The 27,528-nt window shown below is 38.9% G+C and overlaps 1 protein-coding gene across 2 annotated transcripts in view; it reads right to left on the reverse strand.

The window, feature by feature from the left end:
• Positions 1–27,528, reverse strand: part of LOC127432958 (microtubule-associated tumor suppressor candidate 2-like) — a 99,162-nt gene that overhangs the window by 6,266 nt on the left and 65,368 nt on the right. For both annotated transcript variants that reach the window (XM_051684502.1, XM_051684501.1), the window contains exons 5-13: positions 20,199–20,357; positions 16,698–16,793; positions 10,792–11,066; positions 6,978–7,044; positions 6,654–6,868; positions 3,557–3,662; positions 3,386–3,459; positions 3,108–3,206; positions 2,044–2,163 (exon numbers count right to left, since the gene is read on the reverse strand). In XM_051684502.1, coding sequence (XP_051540462.1) covers positions 2,044–2,163; positions 3,108–3,206; positions 3,386–3,459; positions 3,557–3,662; positions 6,654–6,868; positions 6,978–7,044; positions 10,792–11,066; positions 16,698–16,793; positions 20,199–20,357 — 1,211 coding nt within the window. The remainder of the gene's footprint in view (positions 1–2,043; positions 2,164–3,107; positions 3,207–3,385; positions 3,460–3,556; positions 3,663–6,653; positions 6,869–6,977; positions 7,045–10,791; positions 11,067–16,697; positions 16,794–20,198; positions 20,358–27,528) is intronic.

Below are 27,528 nucleotides of genomic sequence, written 5' to 3' on the forward strand. Positions count from 1 at the left end.
GTACTATGACACATCCACATTGCAGGATGCATGTGCTCTCACACGCACACCCACCCACCCACAAACTAGTTTTTATATCATTGTGGGGACTCTCCCTAGATTTTATGGATTTTATACGATCTAACGATAATTTCTATCCCCTAACCCTACCCCTAAACCTAAGCCTCACAGAAAACCTTTTGCATTTTTACATTTTCAAAAAAACATTGTTTAGTATGTTTAATAAGCCATTTCCCTCGTGGGGACCGTTGGCTGGGCCCCACAAGGTAGGTGATCTCAGGTTTTACTATCCTTGTGGGGACATACCCCTAAACCTAACCCTCACAAAAAACTTTCTGCATTTTTACATTTTCAATAAAACATAGTTTAGTATGATTATTAAGTGATTTGATTTATGGGGACACTAGAAATGTCCTCATAAACCACATTTATAGCATAATACCCTTGTAATTACCAGTCTGTAACCTAAAAAATAGTCCTCGTAAACCACTTAAACCTGCCCACACACACACACACACACACACACACACAAGAATGAATAGGTGAGTTAGAAACAGAGAGCCTTTTTTATAGATTTCTTTATAGAACAATACACATCCACAATGAACAAGCACACATTCACACACACACACGAGAGAGAGAGAGAGAGAGAGAGAGAGAGAGAGTGAGAGAGAGTGAGAGAGTGAGAGAGAGAGAAATGAAAGGATGAGACCATTACACAGCCACAATGAACACACACGCACACACACAGATCAAAGGCTGATATATAACTTCTTCAGAAGATGACAAAGCTGCAGGCCCCTCCACAGCAGCTCCGCCTTACAAAAGGAAAAGGTGTCAGGTGTGTCCCCGTAAAAAGGATGTGAAAGACAGCATGATATGCACAAACTGCAAAAAAATTTTTTGCAAGGCTCACACTTTTTTCATGACCTTCTGCCAGATGTGTGTGGATTCATGAAAAATACTATAATACTTAGTATCATTCTCACTGTTCTGTACTGTTGTTGATTTTTGTTGTTGTTGTTTTTTTTGTTTGTTTTTTTTTATTTTTACATTTTTACCATGTTTTTATTTTTTATAAATAATTAATTTGTGGTTGCTCTTTATTGCTAATTAGTTCACTGAATGTTCAGAATTTTGATGCCTGCAAAAATGGCAAGTTTGCCATTGCAAAATGTTATTCTAGTACTATGTTCACTGTTCACTCCTGTTCATTTCTGTTCAATTCCGTTTATTGCTGTAGGATTTATTGACATGTTTTATTTATTTCTTCTTATTAACTTCATGAATTATTAAATTGGGATGTTTGAAATAAATAATAGGTGACTAAAATCTTACTCTAAGTCTTGTCTTTGCAGTACCATGGTATGTAATCATTTATGGGGCATCACTGCAAAAACTGACACTTAAAAAAAATAAAAATAAAATAAAATATTTTTGACAAAAATACTATCTTTAATGTCTTTGATAATGTCTAAATATATATCCAAATGCATAACTTGTGATAAGATCTAAAGCAATCTGTTTGCTACAACCAGACATGAATGGACCTCTGCAGCCACCTGCTGGTTATATATTGTAATTTCACTTAATTTTACTTAAAAAAGTTTTTTGTCTTACACATGGCATAATCTCCAAAAATATAATTGAGGAATGTAGAGCTTCACTGAAGTGAATTTAACATAAAACATTATTATTTTATATGCAAATTAATGGTATTGATTACTAATTTCGAGGTAAAAAAGGTAAATAAATACCACAACCCCCCCCCATGCCCCCCCCCCAAAAAAAACTGCACAAATGTAGAGTTTTTAAATAATTGAAGAAAGTGATATAACATTTGTTTGTTTTTTAAATGTTGCTACGATCACATTTTTAGTGTGTGGGGTCAAAATTGACCCCTAGTACCTTTAAGGTAAAGCATAAACTAAGAGGATACAAGGGTTAATTAAACACTGTAATTATAAAGATGAAAATGTGGCTCTGCAGAGATATGGAAGAGGCAGAGTGTTATTCTGCACACATTTTCTTTTTAGAGCTTACCACTTTCTCCAGCTCGCAGATCTTCTTCTCCTGGTCATGAATTTGCCGGTTCTTCATCTCCAGAACTTTTTTTAGACTCTTCAGGTCCTCCTCGATATGCTGGTATGGAGCTAGGGCATCCTACAAATACATATGCAACACTTTCATTAAACATGTGTCGCTATTTTATATGTAAATATACCACAGTTAGTTCCGGTCCTCGAAATCTGATTGGACGAGAGAAGTTTGAAGAGTACTCAGAACATCAGCACATGGACGCTTCACAGTTTGTATCACTCCGCTTGTGTTTGTGGTGTTCTAAACTAAACTGTAAGAGCAGTGCAGATGTATAAATAGTTAGATGTGCCTCTTTACATTTATTTTTGTGACATCACAAATTTTAGCCAGCAGGTGGCGACAAAAGACAATTTTTGTCTGTAATATGAGCCAGTTGAGGTGATGTGCATTGAGTCAGCGTCAGTCAGTCAGTATTTTTATTCATCTGCACTCCGTGATGGCTTGGATTACTACTAAACTACTACAGCTGAGAAAGAGCTTTAAACAACTTTAAACTAACAACTTCAGCATTAAGGCTCATCACAGCTGAGAGACACAACAGACCGATTAATTACACAATCTCAAGGCGCTTACCTCTTACCGGAGTTTCCGCATTGGAGAGGAAATACTGTTCAAAATGGCGGAGGAGATTGTGGTTTCTATAGTGAATGTCTCCTGCGCACCATCTACCATGAAATAGGCAGGAATACCCCCGCTCGGACGGCTATTTTTCCACAGAGAAAATAGGATGCATTTGACCAAAATTACATTATCTTCATAAAGCTGACTAACACCCTACAGTATCTCTGTTTGAGGGTTGCGACAAACTCAGGTAATCGCACATGCTCTCTCTCTCTCACAAATGCATTTTTTGTGACCGTACTCATTTTTTTACATTTACTTGTTCATTGAAGTGTTGTATATAAGCCTACAGCACTCGGCCGAATCACAGCAGTGCTGATGTAGGGCCATATCGCACTCTTGCTTGTGTGATATTGCTTAAGTATATGTGTCTTGAAGGGGCATACTACAATCTGTTCATCAATGCTCTTCCTCAAGGCCTCTTCAAAACGTTTGGCTTTGTCTTTCAGAGTTCGTTTCTGGAACGTCAGAGTGTCCACCTGGTCCTGAAAGAAACAGTATTGTTAATAGAGAAAGCAAGACAACTGAGCGGCAAAACATCTTAATACATCTCATTCACTGATACAGTCAGACAAAGACAAAAGTGCCAATGAACATTTTTCCTTCAAAAACCACAAAAAAGTAAAAGTAAATGAAGTAAATCAAAGCTACTATCCTAAATTACCTGAAGGGAGAGGCGAAGTCTCTCAAAGTCCTCTTCTAAACTTGCTTTCTGCTGCTCATGAGCTTTTCTTAAATCTGAATTAAATGAAATAAGAAAGTAAAATTAATATGAAAGTTATGCTCAATATTTCCCTCTGGTGGTTAGTAGTGGTATTATAAACTGGACACTAACCTCTCATTGTCCTGGCATGCTCCTCCTGCAGCGTTGCCATGGTGATGTTGTGCATTGTCTTCAGGTCCTCCAAGGCGGCCTCATGGTTTGCACTCAACTCCTCAACCTACACACAAAACAAACAGTTTAGATATACTGTGTAATATGCAGCAATGCAGTTAATTAAACTACAAAGATGAACAAACGTAAAGCTATTTTTTTCAAACAGTCAGTTACCCCTATTTCACATTGATTGCAAAAAAGTTGAGAGTATATTAATCCAGTGGTTTTCAACTGGTTTTATTTTATTTATTTACTTATTTTTCCCCACAACATAACTATAAAATAGGACTATTATTTAATATATCACCCACATTATGCTGACTGTGACTGCTGTCACTCCTCAGAATTGATTACACATTACACAGTGATACACATTCATTGCACATTATGTACAGTATAGTGGGTATACTAACATTCAGCCTGCCTTGGTCAACACACAAAACTGTCAAGTAATTGCACATTGCAACTCCTGTTGTTTATCTTTCTCATCTGAGCCTGAATATTGTTTGTACTTTTTTTATATAGCATATAATATATATGATATTAGCATGGTTTAGGTCCTATTTATCAGACCGCTACCACTTTGTATGTGTAAACATGGAATTGTCAAATCAAAATTTAAGTATGGAGTGCCACAGGGATCAGTTTTAGGGCCTCTGCTTTTCTCCTTATACATGCTTCCCCTGGGAGATATTATCAGGAATCATGGAATAAGTTTCCACTGTTATGCCGACGATACCCAACTTTATATTTCTTCGAAACCCAACGAAAATTCACAATTCTCCAAATAAGCAGAGTGTATCAAAGAAATCAAAGATTGGGTGGCCAGAAATTTCTTTCTACTCAATTCCGACAAAATAGAAGTACTAATCATTGGACCAAAAACCTCTAAAAATAAACTGCTAAAATATAATTTGATTCTCGATGGATGTACTGTTACGTCGTCTTCTATAGCAAAGAACCTAGGTATTATATTTGATACCAATCTGTCCTTTGAAAATCTAATTTCCAATGTTTGTAGAACAGCATTCATCCACCTCAGAAATATTGCTAAGTTACGACACATGCTCTCTGTTGCTGATGTCGAAAAACTAATTGATGCGTTCATGACTTCAAGACTAGATTATTGTAATGCATTACTGGGAGGATGTTCAGCAAGTTCAATAAAAAAACTTCAATTGGTTCAAAATGCAGCTGCCAGAGTGCTGACTACAACAAAGAAATATGATCATATTAGCCCAATTTTATCATCATTACATTGGCTACCTGTTACATTTCGTATTAATTTTAAGATTCTGCTAACTACATACAAAGCTTTGAATGGTCTAGCCCCACAGTAATTAAGTGACCTTCTGACATGCTATATTCCATCACGTTCATTACGATCACAAAATTCTGGCTTGTTAATAATTCCAATAATATAAAAATCTACAAAAGGAGGTAGATCTTTTTCATATTTTGCTCCTGATCTATGGAATAGTCTCCCTAACACTGTTCGGGATGCAGACACACTCACTCAATTTAAGTCTAGACTAAAGACTCATCTATTTAGCCAGACATACACCTAATTTATCCATCAACTCACAATTAGGCTGCTTTAGTTAGGTCTGCTGGAACAAGAAAAATCTATCATGATCTATAAATCTGCATACAATGGAATGGCATCTACACTAATATTATTCTATTTGTTTCCATGTCTCAACTTCGGGATTCATATCCCGAGGTTACCAGAACCGGCCAGATCCAGCTCTGTTCCTGCTTGGTGTCGGACTCCACTGCTACGTGTCGCTGAGTGATGATGACAAACTACAGCCAGTACTAGCCAGACATTACTTCAGTCTTATAACTTCAGAGGATGAACTGATGCCAACTCTAACTGTAAGACATCGGATACTTCATATGTCACTGCCTGATCATTGGACTTAGATGGACATAACCTCACCGAAATGACCTGCCGGTTGAACTGCAATGCACCTCATTGATCTCTGCCTGCATCACCTTTGTCTATTGATGGACTGCACTCTTTAAATGGAATACATAGACTATCATTTAATTGCCAACAAAAGCCTTCATCAGCCAACTAACAAAGGACAATGCATCTATATGAACTTCTGCAGTTAATCCAGGATGGACTTCAGAGACATTAGTCATTAATCTTACAGTTCATAAAAAATATTTTGTTTAAACACTGGACCTTAACTTACTTAATTTACAAATTTTAAACCATATTTGCACTGCACACAAATAAGTAATATTGGCATTATATTCATGCTGTTTAGCCAGAGGGGAACTGGCCCCCACAGTGAGTCTGGTTTCTCCCAAGGTTATTTTTCTCCATTAACCAACATCTTTTAGAGTTTTGTGTTCCTTGCTACAGTCGCCTTCGGCTTGCTCACTGGGGTTCTAAATACAATTATTATTAAATTATTTAATTTTTATACACAATTTACAATCATATTTAATCAAACTAAACAATGATCACTCTAAGTCTTTATGGATATTACAGTTTCATTTTTTCTTTATTTTTGTTAATGCATGATTTACTGTAAAGCTGCTTTGAAACGATGTGTGTTGTGAAAAGCGCTATACAAATAAAAATGACTTGACATACTTCTTGTATGTATACACTGCAATGTGTGGACCACACACCCAAGTTTTTCACTCATCATTTCTCTTGTGCACATGAAGCGACAATAAAAGTGATTTGATTGTTTGATTTAAGAATTTGCATCAAAATAGTGTAATAGTTTGATTGGATGCTTAGAATTTGATGTCAATCACAAAAGATTAGGGAAGTGTTTGATTTTCCTTTTTAAAAGTTGATAGCTTTTTGCTATCCTAGTAATGCACATTTACTATATACTGTATGTTCAGTTGCATTTAGTTATTTGCATTTAGCATTGTTTTTCCCTGCTTCCCATGACCCTATAAGAACAGACCTGCAACACATTTTTGGGTTGCGACCCACCAGTTTAGAAACACCGTTTTAATCTACAACCTGCTGAGGTTATAAACCTACAGCAAGCTTTCATGATCGTCAGGTAGATGATCTTACTTGTTCCTGGTGCTGGGTTCGAAGCTCTTCCACCTCTGATTGGTGCTCTGCTCTGAGATGGTCTCTGTCTGAATCGTGGCGCAATCTCAGGTTCTCCTCTAAGGTAGCAAGCTCAGACTCCTGCTGGACCTGCAACTCTCTAAGATCACTCTCAAAGCACTCCTCCAGCTCTCTATTCTCCTTCTGCAGACGCTCCCAGGAAGCTGTGTTAAAGGCTGGCCAATGAGGGCAGATAGGATGGATTTAGCCAATACAAACAATGTTTTGCGGTTCTGTCTTAGTAGATTATGGAGTCTGGACAAACATTAACCTCACTCAACTCACCCACTTCATGCTGAATCCTGCTGAGTTCTTGGGACAATTCTCTTTCCTTTTCTTCAGCACTTTCACTCTAAAACAGAAAATAACACATCTGCTTTTATACTAATCTACTATTGGGCTTTTTACATATATATTACACACAAGAGCAGCATCACTGGTAAAAAAAAAAAAAAGAAAAAAAGAGCAGCATTGCTGGTCACCAGCATATGTTGTATTTTGGATGCTAACCATCATAAACCATCTTGAACCAGCATGGAAACATATGTTGGTGTGGCTATCCTTATGAGGACTGTCCATAGACATAATGATTTTTATACTGTACGAACTATAGATTCTATCCCCTAACCCTAAACCTAACCTTCATAAAAAACGTTCTGCATTTTTACATAAAAAAACAAAACAAAACAAAACATTGTTTAGTATGTTTTTATGCGATTTGAATTATGGGGACACTAGAAAAGTCCTCATAAACCACATTTATAGCATAATACCCTTGTAATTACCAGTCTGTGACCTAAAAAAAGTCCTCGTAAACCACCCAAACCCGCCCACAAACACAAACACACAAACACACAAACGCGCATGCGCACGCACGCACGCACTCACACACACACACACACACACACACACACACACACACACACACACACACACACACATAAACATGAACATTCAGGAAACATTCAAGAATCACAATGTTTTATATTGGACTAACCCATAATTCAATAATCGTGTCCACAATTTACTACCACCCTCCCACAAACAAATACTTGTTTTTGCAGTCCTTTTAGCATACTAGTTTTTCAGCAACCACTGCCTAATGTGCACTACCTATTGCGTACTGCATTTAGTATTACTTTTATGTGGGAATGTGTATAAAAAAAAAAAAAACATTTAAAAAAAAACAGAAATTGATGTTGCAGAAAATTACATTAATTATAGTCTGCATTTAACGGCTAACACTACATACAATGTATAACATCCTAATGCAACACAGAAAAATGACAAAAAGAGAGGAATACAAATACATTAAAAGTAAGCCTAAGTTTCAATGTGTGGGCTTTAAACTAGCTTTAAACCATTTTTTTTTATGTTATATTTTTGTATATTTGAAGTCATCGTGTTTTAATTCCCCTGACCACTCAAAGCTGTGTACTTATGAACTGAGATATGCAGATACTAAAATTCCAGTGCCAACTGTGAGCAAATGGAGAGTGAACACCTTCTTAGATATGATAACTTAGCATATTTTCTCTAATATACACCAGAGGACACTACGCTTCTTAAAAAGTTAGCTGACCAAAGCGATTTATATGAGGAATACAAAAACATATGCCATTTATCCTAAGGAGACACACACAATAATATGCATGCTGTCGGTCTGTGTGCAAACCATCCAAATAGTTTGCTCTTGCACACAGTTACCTCATCCCTCGCAGTCCAAATAGGTCTATTTACAGTAGAATGAGGATCAAGACTCTGATTTGATCTATTGTTTTGGAGTTGTGTGAGACTGAATGTGTGTGAGATTGAGTGGATGTATCATTTCAAGGCAGTATATCAGTAAACACTAGTGGTTGCCTAGTGGATAAGGCTTTGGCATGGCAACACAAACATCGCAGGTTCAATCTCAGGTATGGAGACGTGTGACGACTGTAATATTATTGTGCCCTTGAGCATGTCACTCTATCTCAGGGGTTGTGCAAGGGAGGATGTCCCTGAAATTAGTGTACTGTAAATCATGTTGAATAGAATACATCTGCTAAACAACAAATAACCATGCTAATACGATATGATTTTTTAGATAAGCTACAAGTAATAGAGAAAAAATATATCCATTCGCAAAATATAAATGACTGTATTCAAGCAGTAATTACAGCTTAAAATCAAGCAGGGTTGTCCCTGTATATATATATATATATATATATATACAGGGACAGCCCTGCTTGAGTTTGTGGACACCATATGTGCTTGATGAACATTTGATTTCAAAACCATAGGCATCAATTTCCCCCTTTGCTGTAATAATAGCTTCCAATCTTTTGGGAAGGCTTTCCACTATACTGTATGTAGTAACATGGCTGCAGGGATTTGCTCTCATTCAGACACAAGGCTATCAGTGAGGTCAGGAACTGATGTTGGTTGATGGGGCCTGACTTACAGTTGCTGTTCAAGTTCACCTCAAAAGTGATCAGTGGGGTTCAGGTCTGGGCTTTGTACATGCCAGTCAATTTCTTCCATGCCAGACACAGTAAACCATTTCTTTATGGACCTCACTTTGTTCACAGGGTCATTGTCATGCTGGAACAGAAAAGGGCTATTCCACAAATTTGGAAGCACACAAAGCCCAAGCCATTACATAAAGAAACATTAAGATTTTTCTTTACTGGATTTAATGGAGTAACCAAATTCATTAATTAGAAGGGGGTGTCCACAAACTTTTGGCCATATAGTGTATATATATATATATATATATACACAGTGTTGGGGATTAACGGAATACATGTAATGGGATTACATATTTAAAATACAAAATATAAGTAACTGTATTCCACAGTTACAATTTAAATAATTGGTAATTAGAATACAGTTACATTCAAAATGTATTTTGATTACTGAAGAGATTACTTTGCATTTTATTGTCATTTGTTTAATTTAATGTTTAGACTATTCAGTTGGAAAACATTTATCCATATAAACGATGCAATCTGAGGAGCTTTCCAACAGCAGTGAAACACTTTACTTAAAATGTGTTACATTCATACAAGTTCATACTGTTGTGAGTGAAAAGGTGGATATGCCGTCACTGAGGAATTTTCCCTTGGAAGTTTAATAGAGGAGCTACATCAAATGTCTACAGCTTAACAAGAAAACAGTTAGAATCACTTTGAGAGATGAAACATAAATGCAATAAATACATGATTACACGTCTTGTCAATGTTTTTTTATGAGGTTAGGGTATTTTACAAGAAATGCTAACCAATGTAGCATTTAACATCATATAGAAAGCTACAACCAATATATCTATGATGAAAATGCACATTGGAGCATAACTTTTTATATTAATGCAAAAATTTGCAAAAATTTTATTCTTAATGAGAATGTAATATTGTTTTTCTGTAAAAATATAAAAAAATCCTTAAAGCAAGACAAATTTAAGTACACTTTCTTTATTTACTTGTTTATAGTTAAAACAAGTGAAAAATTTGCCAGTACTGAAGAAGTAATCTAAAGTATTTAGATTACGTTACTGACTTTGAGTAATCTAATGGAATACGTTAAAATTACATTTTACAGAATGTATTCTGTAATCTGTCGTGGAATACTTTTTAAAAGTAACCCTCCCAAACCTATATATATATATATATATATATATACAGGATTGGGGAGTAACGGAATACATGTAATGGGATTACGTATTTAAAATACAAAATATAAGTAACTGTATTCCACTACATTTACAATTTATTGGTAATTAGAGTACAGTTACATTTAAAAAGTATTTTGATTACTGAAGAGATTACTTTGCATTTTATTGTCATTTATTTCATTTAATATTTAGTCCTTCCAGATGGAAAACATTTATACATACAAATGATGCGATCCAAAGATTTGAACAGCGGTGAAACACTTTCTTACGATGTGTTACATTCATACGAGCAGACAGAGAAGTAAGTTTGAAGTAAGTTTGGAGCAGAAGAAATAGAAATAAATTTAGCATAAATTTATGCTAAAAACAGAAAGAATTAGCTTTCCAAGTTTCTAATGACTATTTCTGTCAGACGTTTTTAGATCATGGAGGTCTGAAATAAAGTACCTTGAGGCAGAAGTGTTGAGTGCAGATCACAAAGACATCCAGACCCATGCTGGTTTTCTTCAGTTCTGTCTGTAAAGCCTGTAGTTGTCTGCTCTGCTTTTCACAGTGACCCTGCAAAAGCTGCAGCTCATCATGTTTTTCTGCCTCCTCTTGCTCTTTCTCTTTGTTTTGCTCCTCTTCTTTCCTCTTCTCTGGGCCCGGAGAGCCAGTACGAGGTAAAATCTGCACGCTTGATGCTCGGACCGCCGCTGTTGCTCTCTGCTGCCTCTGAAGGACTAAAATAACAAACATTTGAGAGAGTAATAAAAAATTAATTTAGTAAAATTCACCTCAGTTTGGCCATCTGTGGGTCCAACACCCCAGGGAGTCTTGCACGCTTAACAACCATGAAACAATTTACATAAAGCTTTACCATAATTTCTGAATATTCTCTAGGTAAAGTAACTATATTCAGAAACTAGATTGTAATTTTAAAATGAAATATGTGAATGGAAAGTTAAAACCATACTTAATACACAGTGGCAAAAGAGACCATGACAAATCTTAATTTCAAATAAAATAATGGAAGAATTTCCATGAAATCCACTTGCAGTTCACAATACATGCATTAAAAAGACTTATAGAGTAGTCACACCAAGACCAGTGAAGCCCTCATGGAAGTGTTACATACTGTAAAAATATTGTCCATTATTTATGCTCTATTGGTAATTATCTTGATAAACTGCTCAAAACTAGCATTAAAATTAAAGGGTTCAGCATTAATAAAAATAATACAATATCAAGGTGTGTATCTTAAAGGGATAGTTCACTCAAAAATGAAAATTCTCTCATCATTTACTCACCCTCATGCCATTGCAGATGTGTATGACTTTCTTCTGCAGAACACACATTACGATTTTTAGAAGAATATCTCAGCTCTGTTGGTCCATACAATGCAAGTAAAAGGTGACCAAAACTTTGAAGGTACAAAAAGCACTTAAGACTCCAGTGGTTAAATCTATATGTTCAGCAGTGATATGACAGATGTGGGTAAGAAACGATCAATATTTAAGTCTTTTATTGTAAAAAAAAAAAAAAAAAAAAAAAAAAAAAAATTTCAACTTTCACTTTCACATTGTTCATCTTTTGTTTTTGGCAACTCACATTCTTTGTGCATATCGCCACCTACTGGGGGAGAAGAATTTATAGTAAAAAAGGACTTAAATATTGATCTGTTTTTACTGCTTCAGAAGACGTGGATTAAACCACTGGAGTCGTATGGATTAATTTTATGCTACCTTTATGTGCTTTTTGAATTTCATAGTTTTGGCCACCATTTACTTACAGAGCTGAAATATTCTTCTAAAAATCTTTGTTTGTGTTCTGCAAAAGAAAGTCATACACACCCTTGGATCGCATGTGAGTGAGTAAATGATGAGATAATTTTTATTTGTGGGTGAACTATCCCTTTGACATTTCAGAGCCAATCTAAAGTGTTACTCATAGATGCTAATAGCAGCTAATTCTTTTGTGCGTACGGCAGCTGTGTTTGGAGGATAATGGCTAGTTTGTTATTTGATTAAATTATGTTTCATTTCATGATGAAGTTGATATTCACATTCAGCCAGGTGGAGTGAAGGGATGATCTACGGCTGTCATTACTGTAGAAACTAGCTTCAGAAGAAAGACTTTCCTGTGAGATTGACGGGCTCATAGCAGCTGATTTCAGTGATGGAGTTGTTTTGCTTTAGGTCCACAGTGTTGAGTGTGCAAGCAATTTGTTTGTTAATGATCAGCATCAAGCAGCATTTTTTTTTTCCAATGTCTTTTCTTCAGTTGCTTTTATCGGGTCTTTATTGACACATCAGGCATTGAATTAACCTCTATACACATCTTAGCAAGCTTACAGTTGTCCTCTTCACACTGTACACTTATGGTACAATACATATACATAGAGTTTGTCTTTATGAATAGAAAAGGGCAGTTACTGTATGTATTTCTTTTTGAAACTCCCACTCTATTTGTAATCTCAAAAAAAATATTGATAATGTTTGGAATCTTTAACTAATGTTCAAACCAAGAAAAGTAGCATGGTACTACCATATTTTTTGGACACTACCATGGAAATGCTCATTTTTTTTTTTTTTTTTTTTTTTTGCCATGTTCGATGGATTCTTTGATTACTTTTCTAAAGAACCACGCAAATAACATGGTACATGAATATGGTAATCATTCAGTACCATGACACTTAAAACGTATCATGGTATGGCCATGTGATACTATACCATCTTTTTTATTCATAACCTGTTCCCCTCATTCAAATAGCTAAAAATGATCCTGTACTAAACTAAAATCAATTGAAATCACACACACACACACACGCACACACACACACACACACACGCATACACACGCACACACACGTGCACATACGCGCACACACACGCACACACAAACACCACAGTCACCAAAAAAGAGGGGTAAAGAGAGGAATGCTATTATGGTATTTTAAAGGCTAAATGAAGAATTAAGTGTATTCTTATGGTGCTGGTACAGACAAACAAGAAAGGTTACAGAACAATAGGTCACTTCTTAGGCGAACAAGAGAGGGGGAGAGAGAGAGAGAGAGAGAGAGAGAGAGAGAGAGAGAGAGAGAGAGAGAGAGAGATGAAGCTCAGTGGAGGGGACACACAATTGATGGATTTGTCAGTTGAGAAGGGAACGGGAGGGGTGCACTATTGGGTCCCAATTTCTATTATGTGTCTTTAACTGCTACATACTAACATTAAAATACATACAATGCATGCAACTGTGCAACTACATGTTGTTCTGCAAAAAAAGAGAAGGTGTTAGAAGTAACAGTGTAACTACAGATGTAATTAAATGCAGTTGCTTTAAATGTAAGTATAATGCAACAACAAGTATGTACATAATAGGTACATTGTATCAAATGCTTAAGTACATAGTAGTTAAAGACACCTAATGTAAAGTGGGTCCCACTATTGTATTGTATTAAGATCAAAAACTGAAAACTTTGGATTGAATACTGATTATTAATTCATTTTGTACATCATGGCAACTGAATTTGACCTCATTGGCCACAGTGATTACATCCTATGAAGTACTCTACTGTTCACTGGACTTTTCAGTTTATATTTGTGTGTGTGTGTGTGTGTGTGTGTGTGTGTGTGTGTGTGTGTACTTACAGCACATATTTAGCTATATTCTGTATGGGGAAAGAGTTTTGGCCAAAAAGCTAGCTAAATGTGACATACCTTTCTTTTGGGGAAATTAGAAGAAATCCTTAACTGGAAAATCGAATCATAAAGAAAGTATATATATATATATATATATATATATATATATATATATATATATATATATATATATATATATACACTATACGTACATTGCAAAAATGCTTGTAAGGGAAGGATTAGGGTGTGTGTTAGTCTTTAGTATTTATAATTACTATATAATATTAAAGCAATAGAAGAACAATAGAATAGAACAATTACTGTTTCACCTACATTATCAGGACCTCCTAGCTGTCCCCACAATTTAAACAGCTTAATAAAACAAACTAAATGGTTATACAATTTTAATCTAAAAATAATAAAGGGTTTCTGTAAGGATTACAACCTGGTCTCATAGAAACACACTACTATACCAACAGTTTTGCAAAATCATTTTTACATTGCTCATTGTACGTATTGAAGCATTTTCCTGATGAAATGAACACTAGGGGTTCAAATAATAACTTGTATTCACTTTCACACAAATTACGAGTATACGGGCAGATTATCAGTTCATAAACACATAATTTTTGCCCTGATCCTCACACAATGCTATCTTATGACATCTAAACACTTTTACTAAAGTGCATGACTAAAGTGCATAATGTTTGCATTACATAACCAACTACTTTTAGAGCAATGTTTGGCTCCGACCGATTTACACAGTAGGGCTACAGATAAAGTGTTGCACTTGCGATGCAAAGGACTGGGATATGAGTCCTTAAGAGAACGTGGGTCGACATATGAGCTTAGGGTCAGACTGGGACATAATTTCATAACAGAGTCTCACACTCAACCAGGCCACCCAATAAACCTAAAACAAATTTTGAAACCCCAGCTGATGTTGGGGATATTGATTTAACAATACACTTTACGCTAAGGTTGTATTCTTTAATGCATGAACATGTAACATTCCAAACTAGGTTTAAAGACAGACTGTAACAGTGAATATTTTTTTAATGTATCTGTTCATCTTAGTTAATGTTAATTTATACATATTGTTCATTGTTAGTTTATGTTAGTTCTTAATGATGTTACATTACCAATTTTTAATATTAAACTGTATTAGTATGTGTCGAGTTTAACATAAACCAAGATTACAAATGCTGTAAAAGTATTGTTCATTTTTCATGTTAATTCGTTGTGTAATGTTAATGGCTACACAAACTTATTTCAACGTGTTACCAATATATTTAATGAAAAGCAATCAAACAATGCCTCCATGGATAGATTACCCTAGATGTAAATATTATCATGCACTTTCTCAACGACTTCTTTCCTTGAATAACTTTTGTTCACTAAATAGTAAATACCTATCCTCTTTGTTCTCTTTCTCTGATTAATCATGTCTTCACTGGTGATTGAAATCTCAGTAGTACAAAAGGAAGGATTTATTTATTTGTTGTAAATATCACTCCATGTTGCGACAATTTGCTAGCATTATAGGGCCTAACTGAACTTTTACATTGATCAAACATAGTGCCAAACACTACCATTTGAATATTTAAAAAGGAAACATGAACTGATTTTATTTATTCATTATTCTTCATTTGTATTCTGTCTGACGTGAGAGCATTTATCTGATTTTTATTTCAAATAAAACATTACAGTTTAGTTTCTTTCTTTTTCTTTCTACCGTCAATGATGATTCTTAGAGAAAACACGCCCGCAGCCTACTGTTGCTAGTAATGAATCCAACTTCCACGCATGTCTGATTTTCAGGTAAAACGCGCTCTCTCCTTTCAATTAATTATGCAGTTATTTTTCGTTATTTCAGCAGACAGTTGTTTCATACATTCGGATCAACAGCATTAAGTTAAAGAGGGTAATTTTACTTTATCATTCAACTGAACTGTCAATGATATGACCCATTTAAGGGTGGTCCAAATTAGTCAAAACTAGCGGACTTATCGAATGCCAAATTAAAAAATCACTTGGGTGGCAATAATTTAAAATAATAATGAATTAGTATATAAATAAATAAAAACAAGCGGGGCAGCGGGCCAAATCAGTCGCCAGGCCACTGGGATTTCCCCGCCACTCCAAATGGCCAGTCTGGGCCTGTATGAGCTGAAAGTGCCATAGAAGCACCACAAAATGAAGTGGTTGCTTCCGCAATTCTGTTTTTCATCTCACTTTAGATTTTTATGACACTATCGGTTAGGTTTAGGTTGAAGGTCTAGGGTAGGGAGTTAGGTTTTGTTAATTTAAAACTCCACAGAGCATTAACCTTAATCTCATCTGTTTGGGGGATAATCTAAGATGCTTTTAGTGCCACACAATGGACATTTCACCATGGAACTTCTTTAAGGAGCCACTTAATATTATTTAGCAAAAGTGTCGCCACAGTCACATACTGTCAGTCACTATAAAAAACAACAGAAGTCAATGTAAGGTCCTCATAGTGATAGTAACACCAATGTGTGTGTGTGTGTGTGTGTGTGTGTGCATGAGAGAGAATGTAAGAGAGAAAGAATTTAGTACCAATAGGTTTGGAGGATTACAGTGGAGGTGTGAGTGTGAGAGAGTGTGACATCATATAATGGCAACACTGTACACTTGCAGCAGCAGCAGGGGAGAGCTCTTAAATGAAAGCACTATCTTGGCTTGATCTTTGTCTTGGTTTGTTACCTGGAGACTGTGGTTTAGGAGAGACCACAGCCAGTCTCTTAGGGGAGGAGAGAGATGAATGAGTGCAGTCAGAACTCTGAAATTCCTTACGAGCAGCTGTAGATAAAAAAAGACATCAGAAAATCAGTTAATGGCAGTTAATGGCACTGCTTAAATGGATAGTTCACCAAAAATTCTGTCATAATTTACTTACCCCCATGTTGTTTTTTCTTCCATGCACTGAAAGTTAAGGTTTACTGAGGCTAACATTCTGCCATACATCTCCTTTTGTGTTTCACGAAAGAAAGTACGTCATTAGGGTATGGAACAACATACAGTAAGGCGAGAAGTTTTATTTTTTTGATGAACTATCCTTTTAAGATGTAACCTAAGTTAAAAGGTATTTGCACAGGGCATGCACACACACACACACACACATGTTGTGGACTCTCCATAGACATGATGATTTTTATCCTGTACGAACTATAGATTCTATCCCCTAACCCTAACCCTAAACCTAACCTTCATAAAAAACTTTCTGCATTTTTACATTTTCAATAAAACATCGTTTAGTTTGTTTTTTAAGCAATTTGAATTACGGGGACACTAGAAATGTCCTCATAAACCATAATATATATATATATATATATATATATATATATATATATATATATATATATATATATTGTAAAGTATTTATATATCATAGTAGTAATACATTGGCGCTGCCTTTCATTTTTGCTATATTAATTTAAAACAATAATTGTACTACAGCATATTTTTAGTGTAATAGAGAATGGGACAATGGGAACATAAACAGTGGGGGGGTAAAATGTGCTAAGGTGTCCTGAAAATAATGTCACAATGCAATAAATCTTAATGGTCCTAAATGAAGACTTAATTTTCTTTATGCAAAATACAATTTCTTTCTTTTTTTCTTTTTTTCTTTAATTTGAGGTTAAATATGACCAGTACATTTTCTTGACAGGTTTTGTGAGAAAAACACATCTAGGGACCATAATATCATAGAGACCTGGTGGGCTTTTTTGACTTGGGCCAGTTAGCAACCACCTAGAACACCCCAGCAACCATCTTAGATACTGAATAACAATATGCAAAAAACACTCAGACACCTTTTCAAACACAAAGCAATGCTCTGGCAACACCATGGCACCATGACACTCACATGTCATTTCCTACAGAAAATGTAAAAATGTACCACTTTGTAGGAAGATGCTCTATGTGAAAACAGCCAAACAGATATAAATTAAACAAACCAATGGAATTAAGTGAAATGACTGAAGGTACTGTTGGCGTACAACAGAGAGGGGGGCGTATGTTTTTTGGGGTCACTGATATTTGCTTACTTTCACCAAACAAAGCACACACCACATAAACACAGCACACTGCAACAGGGTTCCCAGGACACCTAATTACTGCCAGCTCATCTCAACATGTAGCAGACAGCCATAGACACCCCTCTAGAATCCCAATGGATGCCTCCTCCCTTGGACCCCACTTCTTCCCCACCCCCTGTTGAGGCAGCACCTAAGGCCCCACACATCCAGTACATTTATATGCACAGTTATAATCGAGCTACAACAGGATTTTGTGTAGTCAAGCTACAGTCTACTGTCTTTCCAAGTATACTTGGAATATTTGAATAATGGACATCAGCTGAGGAACTATTAAGTACATTGCATGTCACCTCTGTTTTTATATTAAATATACTATTTATTTTTAACATTGATTTATACAGTATATTACTTTATTTAAATCAGATTTCAAATGCCATTTGGATGCTTCATTGTGGCTAGGCTGTGGCTTGGTTAATAAAAGTGTTTTTAATTGACAACATTTGTATTCTTTGGGCATTCCAATTGTAATGGTGCATAGAGTATACAATGACTCCCTTCATTGACTGTGTTATACTCAAGGCAACCAAACTCCCTGTACCATAAAATCTATAAGAGCCAAATGTTGGGTGCACAGACAGTGAAAATGGCAGGGTATTTGAACACTCATGAATGTTATCAGTGCTCACTACCTGGACGCTAAGAATCTAACTCTAAATCAGTACTCCATGATGGGCCAGAAGACCTGGCAGCCCTTCAACACCTCCAGGGCAAGGGGGATTTTACTTGGATGGCACAGAGGGAAGCAGCAGGCATAGAGTTATAGACTCTGGGAGATTTGCTTAAGGATCAGCAAATGCAACAATGAAAATAGGACAGAACTGATAACAATACAACAAGAGAGAGGAAGACAGGTTAGGATAGAGGAGGAGGAATAAGAGGGAGAATCCGGGCATCTTCCTAGCCCCATTATCCCTCCTGTTTTCATCAGAAGTTATTTAAAAATACAAAAAAATAAAATTCAAAGCAATCAATTCACACACATGATGTTTAAGAATTAAATAATTTGAAATGCTGTGCAGTGCAACAAAAATAGCAATGGGGCGTTCGTCAACTGAAGTTGCTTCATGATGCAATATGACATGTTGACAGTTCCATTAATTTCAACTGGAGACATCTATAGTTTTGTCCACTCTAGTTAATAATTTGGCCCAACTGAACTGAGAAGACAATAGCAGCATTGGAGGATAAACTGACTAGTGATCGTAGTGATCTGTGCATGTGAGTGTACAGTATGCTAGTGTGTGCATGTGTACTTCACACAAGTGTAGACAGGCCACTCTCCCTGTGCTATGTTTAAAATGAATGAGTCTGGGTGGCCTACTTCCTAAGCTCTAAGATAGAAAGGGTGTTTCTTCCTGAAGCAAAATCCACATTTCAGTCTTGGCTAAACATAGTCTGTGGTGCAAACTTGTTTTACTACACATTAATCGAGATTCATACTTGTTGAAGCACATTCTTTTTGAAGTGCATATTAGTCAAAGGATATTTGGTATAGTGCATGTCAGTTGAAGACCATACTAGTTTAGTGCATACTAACTGAAGTGCATACTTCTTATAGTGCATACTAGTTTTAGAGGAAACTAGTAGTGCATAATATTTGAAGTCCATACTTGTTTTACTGAAAACTTGTTTTACTGCATATTAGTTGAAGTTCATACTTGTTGAAGCACATTTTTGCTGTAGTACATACTTGTTATAATGTATGTTAATTGAAGATCATACTAGTTTTGTGCATACTAGTTGAAGTCCATGTGAATTGCAGTGCATATTATTTTAGTACACATTTGTTGATGTCCTATCTACTTGAATGGGGAAAGACATAAATCTCCAAAACGGTTAGTCAAAATTACGATCAAAGGACATATTTTAAATCAGCAGTAAAATCTGATAACAATGGTATGATAAATTGTGCTTCTTTAGCTCAGATCAGATTTTTCTCAAGTTGACTGACAGGCGATGTCTGTTTCTAAAGGTGATTTGCTCTTTTACTTTAATTTTAATATCAGTGGTCCGTCTCTGCTAAACTGTCTCTGGTAAAAAGTGCTCACTTTTGAACAAAAACAGAAGGGTGACTTAAACGAACATGGTGACTTGGTCCACTTACCCACTGGGGAGCTTCGTGGAGGGGGTAGCAGTGAGCGGCGTGTGGGTGCAGGTGTGTTGGGGGGTTGAGGGGTGCCGTGGCAGGGTGCTCTGGGTCCATCCCTAGGGGGAGATTTGATGACTCTGTGCAACGGCGGCTCATCATTTACACTGTTGGGACCTGAAAATAATCCAAAAAGAGCTGTGAACACACCTCCAACTCCTGAAACCATACAACATGTACAGACACTCATATTTCAAAACTACAAAATAGATGTTTAATATCAGTTTGCCCGTAAAAATATCTGGATGTGGAGTTGGACTGCTTTCTTATTTTGCTCCAAAATGTAACTGTGTTCCAAACACTGTCTAGAAGCTGAATATTGTGAGTCATTGTTTTCTGATTTACTGATAAATGCTTTAATCAAACTGTGCAGTCATGAAACAATCTTTATCTTGCTTTCACCTTCATTGCTTCTGTCTGACCAAATTATTCATCGTCTATGGAACTATAAGATTCATCTAACTGTTAATTTACCTCACAACTGAACCCATACCCCTCAAAACACAGCATCTCTTCACTGTGGCATAACGCATTTCACATACAGATACTTTTATATAATAGGTCTTTTAAAAGACTCTCCTCTCTACTTTAGCTTTAGTTTCAGGTTGTCGAGCAAGACCATTCTCTGGAGCAGGTAAAGAGCGCAGGGAGGATCGTTCTGACCTTGTGTTATCTCTCTGATTTATGAAGTGCTGACAGAGGATTCCAGGAACAGAAGAGAGCGACAGATGCAGAAATGCTGACAGTACACTGTCATAAGTGCTTTTAAATGCCATATTTTATACGTCATTTCCATGTAATCTGAGACCAGAAAGAATGGACTGAGAGGAGAAATTGGGTAGAGAAGTTAGCGTGATACAAAACTAGTACACTAATTAGTGTGCACTAAAAAACTAGTACATTAAAAACTGCAATACATAACTAGTGCATTCTGCTTCACCAGAAAGAGGGGGCTGAGAGCATACATTTAGAGACAGCTGCCATCAATTAAAAGAGATTTTGTTGGGATGAAAAAATTCTATGAGCCTTTCTATGACCACTAAACATGACCACACTAAATTAATCACGTATCCTCTGCTGCGGTAAGAATATAGAGCTCTGCCATGGCAGTTTGAGGAGGATCTGATGAGAAAAAGATCTGGGACAAAGTTTTGGCTGCAGAGATGGAGCTTCAGAACAGCAGGAAGAGCAGCACAGCCCTCCAGCTCACAGCAGGGGATGTTAAGGTGCAAAAGATACACATTTGATTGGCTGGTAGAAACTAAAGCTTGTAGCTCATTGGTGAATTCTCCCCCAATTCTCTGTGAGAACCAGTTAACTGCCTGCATTGTGTGGAACTAGGTTAGTTGCGGAGAGACTCAACGCTTTTTTCCCAGTTTCATCACCGCTCTAGATTTACATAATCACCCAATTGATGGGAGCATTATTGATGTATGGGTTGGATCACAATCTGCACCTAAAATTGTTTGTTAAACACCCAGACTCAATCAGAGTCTAAAACATAATTTTATCATAAAATTGGTCTCAAAGAGCAGATCAGGAAGTGACATTTCAGACTATTTATTTATCTTTTAAATAAGCCCACTCTCTTTGCCATTCTTGAACTTCTCCATTCACAAATGCCGCAATCTTTGCAAACTAACCCAACCATTATCATGTAACAAAATGTGTAATGCAAAATTACTGCATTATAAAGCTATAAAAATGACTGCACTAGGTGGTGTGCTTCAAAACTACTTCACTAGCTTATAGGTTGTTTTTTAAGTCAAATAATTAATTCAGAAATCTGAAAATCCTCTCTGTGTTTCTGTGACACAAATAACTGACAGTGCATTGCAGTGACACAACATTACAAGATTTACATTTTGATTTATGCAGCACACTGATTTAGGCCTCTGTCTCTCTCTCATTCTTGAACTTTTCCAATCACAGATGCTACAATCGTTGCATACTAAACTCATTCATCATGTACAGGTGCACTTATATTGTTAGAATTTTAGTTGTTCACTAATCTCTTCTTAATTATGGGAATCTCTTATAAATATAATCCAAAAGTAAAATAATTGGCTGGTTAACAAATATAGTATACATTGGCAGATATGAAATAAAAAGATCACAAAGAACACATCCTTTAATAACCACAAAGAAAGAGAAGAAAAATCATTCATTTAATCATTCCTTCGTTAATATCACACACACATGCACGCATGCACAAATGCAAACACACTCACTGAAGTCTTGGAAATCCAGAGACCGACATTGGTTATGAAGTAATTCACATGCTGAATTTGAAATGCTGCTGACATTTTGATCATAATGAAGACAAATATTGAGCCTAACACCAGTAATAAAAGTATGCAATTCCATTCTGGCTGAATAATTATTCATACAATGCACCAAGAGTGATTCAGATTTTGCAAGAAAGATACAAACAGACAGATGGACAGACAAGAAAATACTGAGCGAAAGGATGATATGTTATTCCGGCACAGAAGGTTATTTTCCTATCCACCAGCATTTAGATGACACAAAGAGAAAATCAAGATTGTCTCGGTTACTGTCGTAACCTCTGTTCCCTGATGGAGGGAACAAGACATTGCGTCGATGTAGTGACACTAGGGGTCGCCCTTGGGAGCCCCAAACACCTCAGATCTTTGAGAAAAGGCCAATGAGAATTGGCGAGTGGAATTTGCATGCCACTCCCCCAGACATACGGTTAAGGAGCTGGCTCGCAACCATTCATTCAGGGTCTCGGCCATTTCAGCGGGTAGTACAGCATTGTGGCAGGGGGGACACAACGTCTCGTTCCCTTTATCAGGGAATGGAGGTTACGACAGTAACCGAGACGTTCCCCTTCTGTCACTCACTCAACGTTGTGTCGATGTTGTGACCTCAGTAAGGGCATATTAGCACACGTACTAGTTCCGGCTGCGAATTCCTCCACTGAATTCACGAGCCACAGGGCTAGGGAGGAAGGACATCCAGGGTTCAAGGGTTCGTGAACTCGCATGGGAAAAGAAGCGCACATCTTCGCCACTTTGGAGGGGAAAGGCGCTATACACAAGCGATACACCCAGCCAGCTGTCCGTATTCCCAAACTTACCTGTTTGCACCTGACAGAACACGGGACAAAACCGGCTCAACCCGGAGATTGTAAAATCTCACGAAGGTATTGGGTGTCGCCCAGCCCACTGCCCTGCAGATGTCTGCTAGAGAGGTGCCATGGGCCAGTGCCCACAAGGATGCCAGACTCCTTGTGGAGTGTGCTCGTATTCCTGAAGGGGCGGGCACGGCCTGGGCCTGGTATGCCATAGCGATGGTATCCATGATCCAGTGTGCAAGCCTCTGTTTGGAGACAGCGTTCCCTTTCAGCTGTCCGCCAAAGCAGACAAAGAGCTGCTCAGAGCGTCTAAAGCTCTGCGTGCTATCCAAGTAGATGCGCAAAGTACGCACCGGACACAGCAACGACAGGGCTGGGTCTGCCTCCTCCTGAGGCAGCGCTTGCAGGTTCACCACCTGATCCCTGAAGGGGTTGTGGGAACCTTGGGCACATAGCCCGGCCGGGGTCTCAGGATTACATGAGAGTCACCTGGACCGAACTCCAGGCAGGTATCGCTGACAGAGAATGCTTGCAGGTCTCCGACCCTCTTGATGGAGGTGAGCGCAATCAGGAGGGCCATCTTCAAGGAGAGGGCTTTCAACTCGACTGACTCTAGTGGCTCAAAGGGGGCTCTGCGAAGGCCCAGGAGGACCACAGAGAGATCCCATGAGGGGAACAGGCGTGGCCTAGGAGGTTTCAGCCTCCGGGTGCCTCTCAGGAACCTGATGATCAGGTCGTGCTTCCCTAAGGACTTACCATCCACTGTATCATGGTGTGCCGCTATGGCGGGCACATACACCTTCAAGGTGGAGGGGGACAGCCGTTCCTTCAGCCTCTCCTGCAGGAAGGAAAGCACTGGCCCGACTGCACATCTCTGAGGGTCTTCAGCTCGGGAAGAACACCAATTCGTGAACCGATGCCACTTCAGGTTATAAAGCCGCCTCGTGTAGGGAGCTCTGGCCTGAGTGATCGTGTCTACCACTGCTGGTGGTAGGCCACTTAGGTGTTCCGTGTCCCAGTCAAGGGCCAGACGTGGAGGTTCCATAGGTCTGGCCAGATGGTGCCCCGTCCCTGAGAAAGAAGGTCCTTACTCAGGGGAATTCACCAGGGAGGGGCTGTCGTGAGGAGCGTGAGGTCTGAGAACCAAGTCTGCATGGGCCAATACGGGGCCACGAGGGTGACCTGCTCCTCGACCTTCCTGATCTTGCACAGGGTCTGTGCAAGTAGGCTCACTGGGGGGAACGCATACTTGTGCAGCCCCTGGGGCCAGCTGTGTGCCAGCATGTCTGGGCTGAGGGGGGCCCCCATCGGAGAATACCAGAGCGGGTAGTGGGAGGTTTCTCGGGAGGCAAATAGGTCTACTTGTACTTTGCTGAACCGACTCTAAATCAGCTGGACCACCTGGGGGTGGAGTCTCCACTCTCCCCTGAGCGTCACCTGCTGTGACAGCGCGTCCACTGTGGCATTGAGGTTGCCCGGGATGTGAGTGGCCCACAGCGACCTCAGTCGCCACTGACTCCATAGGAGGAGACGGCGGGCGAGTTGCGACATGCGACGTGAGCGTAAGCTGCCTTGGCAATTTATATACGATACTGTCGCTGTGTTGTCCATCCGGACAAACACATGCTTGCCCCGGATCAATGGCAAAAGCCTCCGCAGGGCGAGCAATACTGCCAGCAACTCGAGGCAGTTGATGTGCCAACACAGTCGCGGTCCTGTTCAGGAGCCGGTGGCTGCATGCCCATTGCACACGGTGACCCAGCCTCACTTGGAGGCATCTGTCGTAATGACGACGCACCTGGACACTTGCTGTAGGGGAACTGCCTGTAGAAATGCAAGGTCTGTCCAAGGGCTGAACAAGTGGCAGCAGATCAGCGTGATGGCCACACGATGTGTGCCGCGGTGCCATGCCCATCTCGGGACTCGAGTCTGAAGCCAGTGCTGAAGCAGTCTCATATGCATCAACCCTAGTGGCGTGACCGGCGCTGAGGATGCCATATGCCCCAGGAGCCTCTGAAAGTGTTTCAGTGGAACCACTGTTCTCTGCTTGAACGACTTCAGGCAGTTCAGCACCGACCGCGCATGCTCGCTCGTGAGGCACGCTATCATCAAGACTGAGTCTAACTCCATGCCGAGAAAAGAGATGCTCTTTTCCACCTGAGGGATCTCCATACACCCGTGGGCTGCCCCGCCATCGGGGCAAGTGAGAGAGGACAAGCTGGGAGGTCGGTTTCAGGCAGAAAAAGGTTCCCTCCACGACCTCGTCAGCTCGTCATGCACTTCCAGGAAGAAAGGGACGGGGGGAAATGCCCAATTCCCAGTGCGCTTTTTAAGTCCTCGTGGTCGCGTAGTGATTCACCTCGATCCGGGTGGCGGAGGATGAATCCCAGTTGCCTCCACGTCTGAGACCATCAACCCACACATCTTATCATGTGGCTTGTTGAATGCGTTGCCCCGGAGACATAGCGCATGTGGAGGCTTCACGCCATTCACCGCGGCATCCGCGCTCAACTCACCACGCGCCCCACCGAGAACGAACCACATTATAGCGACCACGAGGAGGTTACCCCATGTGACTCTACCCTCCCTAGCAACTGGGCCAATTTGGTTGCTTAGGAGACCTGGCTGGAGTCACTCAGCACACCCTGTCAAATGTTTTATTTATGCCAAGGTAATCAATCTGCGGAAGATTATGCGGTACGTTTTCGTACAATGTCCGCTCAGAGTGGATGGAACGACATTGCCTTAAAGACTGTGTTTCGTGAAGGATTGAATCCCATATTACAAGCTGAACTCGTGTGCAAAGATGAGTCGCTAACACTATCACAGTTCATTACGCTTGTATTAAGATCGATAACTAACTTTGCAACCATCCACGTTCCAAAGTATGCCCTATCGCCCCTGAATCTAGCAGTCACGTTCAAGCTGAGTCAGTTGAAGCGATGCAAATTGGATGTTTCCTTCCCTCATATTGTAGTCAAGAGCAGCATCAATGGAGCACTTTCCTTCCATGGACTGAGCACATGCAAAATTCCCTGATACATTCTTCCATAGGACTTACCCCTTTCCAGTGTGAGTTAGGATATCAATGTTTCCCTGGTTGGAGGAACCCTCTGAGGTACCTGCGGTGGACGTCTGAGTTAGGAGGAGTGAGAGGGTGTGGGATCGCACTGACGTCAGGTTACAACAAGCTATCAGGAACCAGAAAATCCAAGCTGACCGGAGGAGGCACCCACACCCTGACTACCAGCCTGGTCAGATGGTTTGGCTGTCCACTCGAGATCTGCGGCTACAGCTACCCAGCAGGAAGCTCAGTCCCGGGTATCTAAGTCCTTTTAAGATTCTAAGACAAGTGAATCCTGTGACCTATAGACTGGAGCTTCCTGCTAATTACCATATTGCTCCCTCTTTCCATGTGTCACTGCTGAAACAGGTCCATGGACCATTCATTCAGCCGCCAGAGGGTGCCGTCACCTGAATATTAGTCATTTTTCACTTCCTGATTCCCTTGTATCACTTCCTGTTACACACACACACACACATATATATAAGCCATGTGGTTGCAACACTACGTTGCGAAGTATTGCCAGTTTTTACCTGCCTTACTGAGCCCTACTCTTTTCCATTGTATGAGGATTTCATGTGTTTGGATTTTTTTGGCCAGTTTTTTCGATTCAAGTTTTTGGATTACTGTTTTGGATTTGTTTGCTAGTGATTTGCCTATCTGTGTTTGTGACCTCTGCTCGGACTTTTTATGAACTGTACTTCTGTTATTAAACTTCTGCAAATGGATTCTAATCCGACTCCAGTCCTGAGCTCGTTACACACTAGACAGTGTGCAAAACTAGTCCACAAGGCAGTGAGCACCACAATGGGTTCACAGCAAATTTAGTACCAAGGTAATGTGTACTAGGTAGCATGCACTAAAAATAGTATGCACTTACATTAAAATTGTTAGAAATGTATGGAAAGGATCTGATGGAATAAACCAGCACAGTTGAGAAAGTGTAGCTCAGCTAGCTGAAGCTGACTTGTGTCTGCAATCAGAATACTGTGCAGTCGTATGCAGTGTGAGAGACATCAGTCACTGAGCATAGAGGAAATTTTTATTGTATTTGTCTCTTGCAAGCACAGAAAGACACTGAGAACACACTCAGAGTAACAAGACATATTGGTATAACATGTTTT

The sequence above is a fragment of the Myxocyprinus asiaticus genome, chromosome 42 (assembly GCF_019703515.2).
Source record: "Myxocyprinus asiaticus isolate MX2 ecotype Aquarium Trade chromosome 42, UBuf_Myxa_2, whole genome shotgun sequence".
NCBI classification, from domain to species: Eukaryota; Metazoa; Chordata; class Actinopteri; order Cypriniformes; family Catostomidae; genus Myxocyprinus; species Myxocyprinus asiaticus.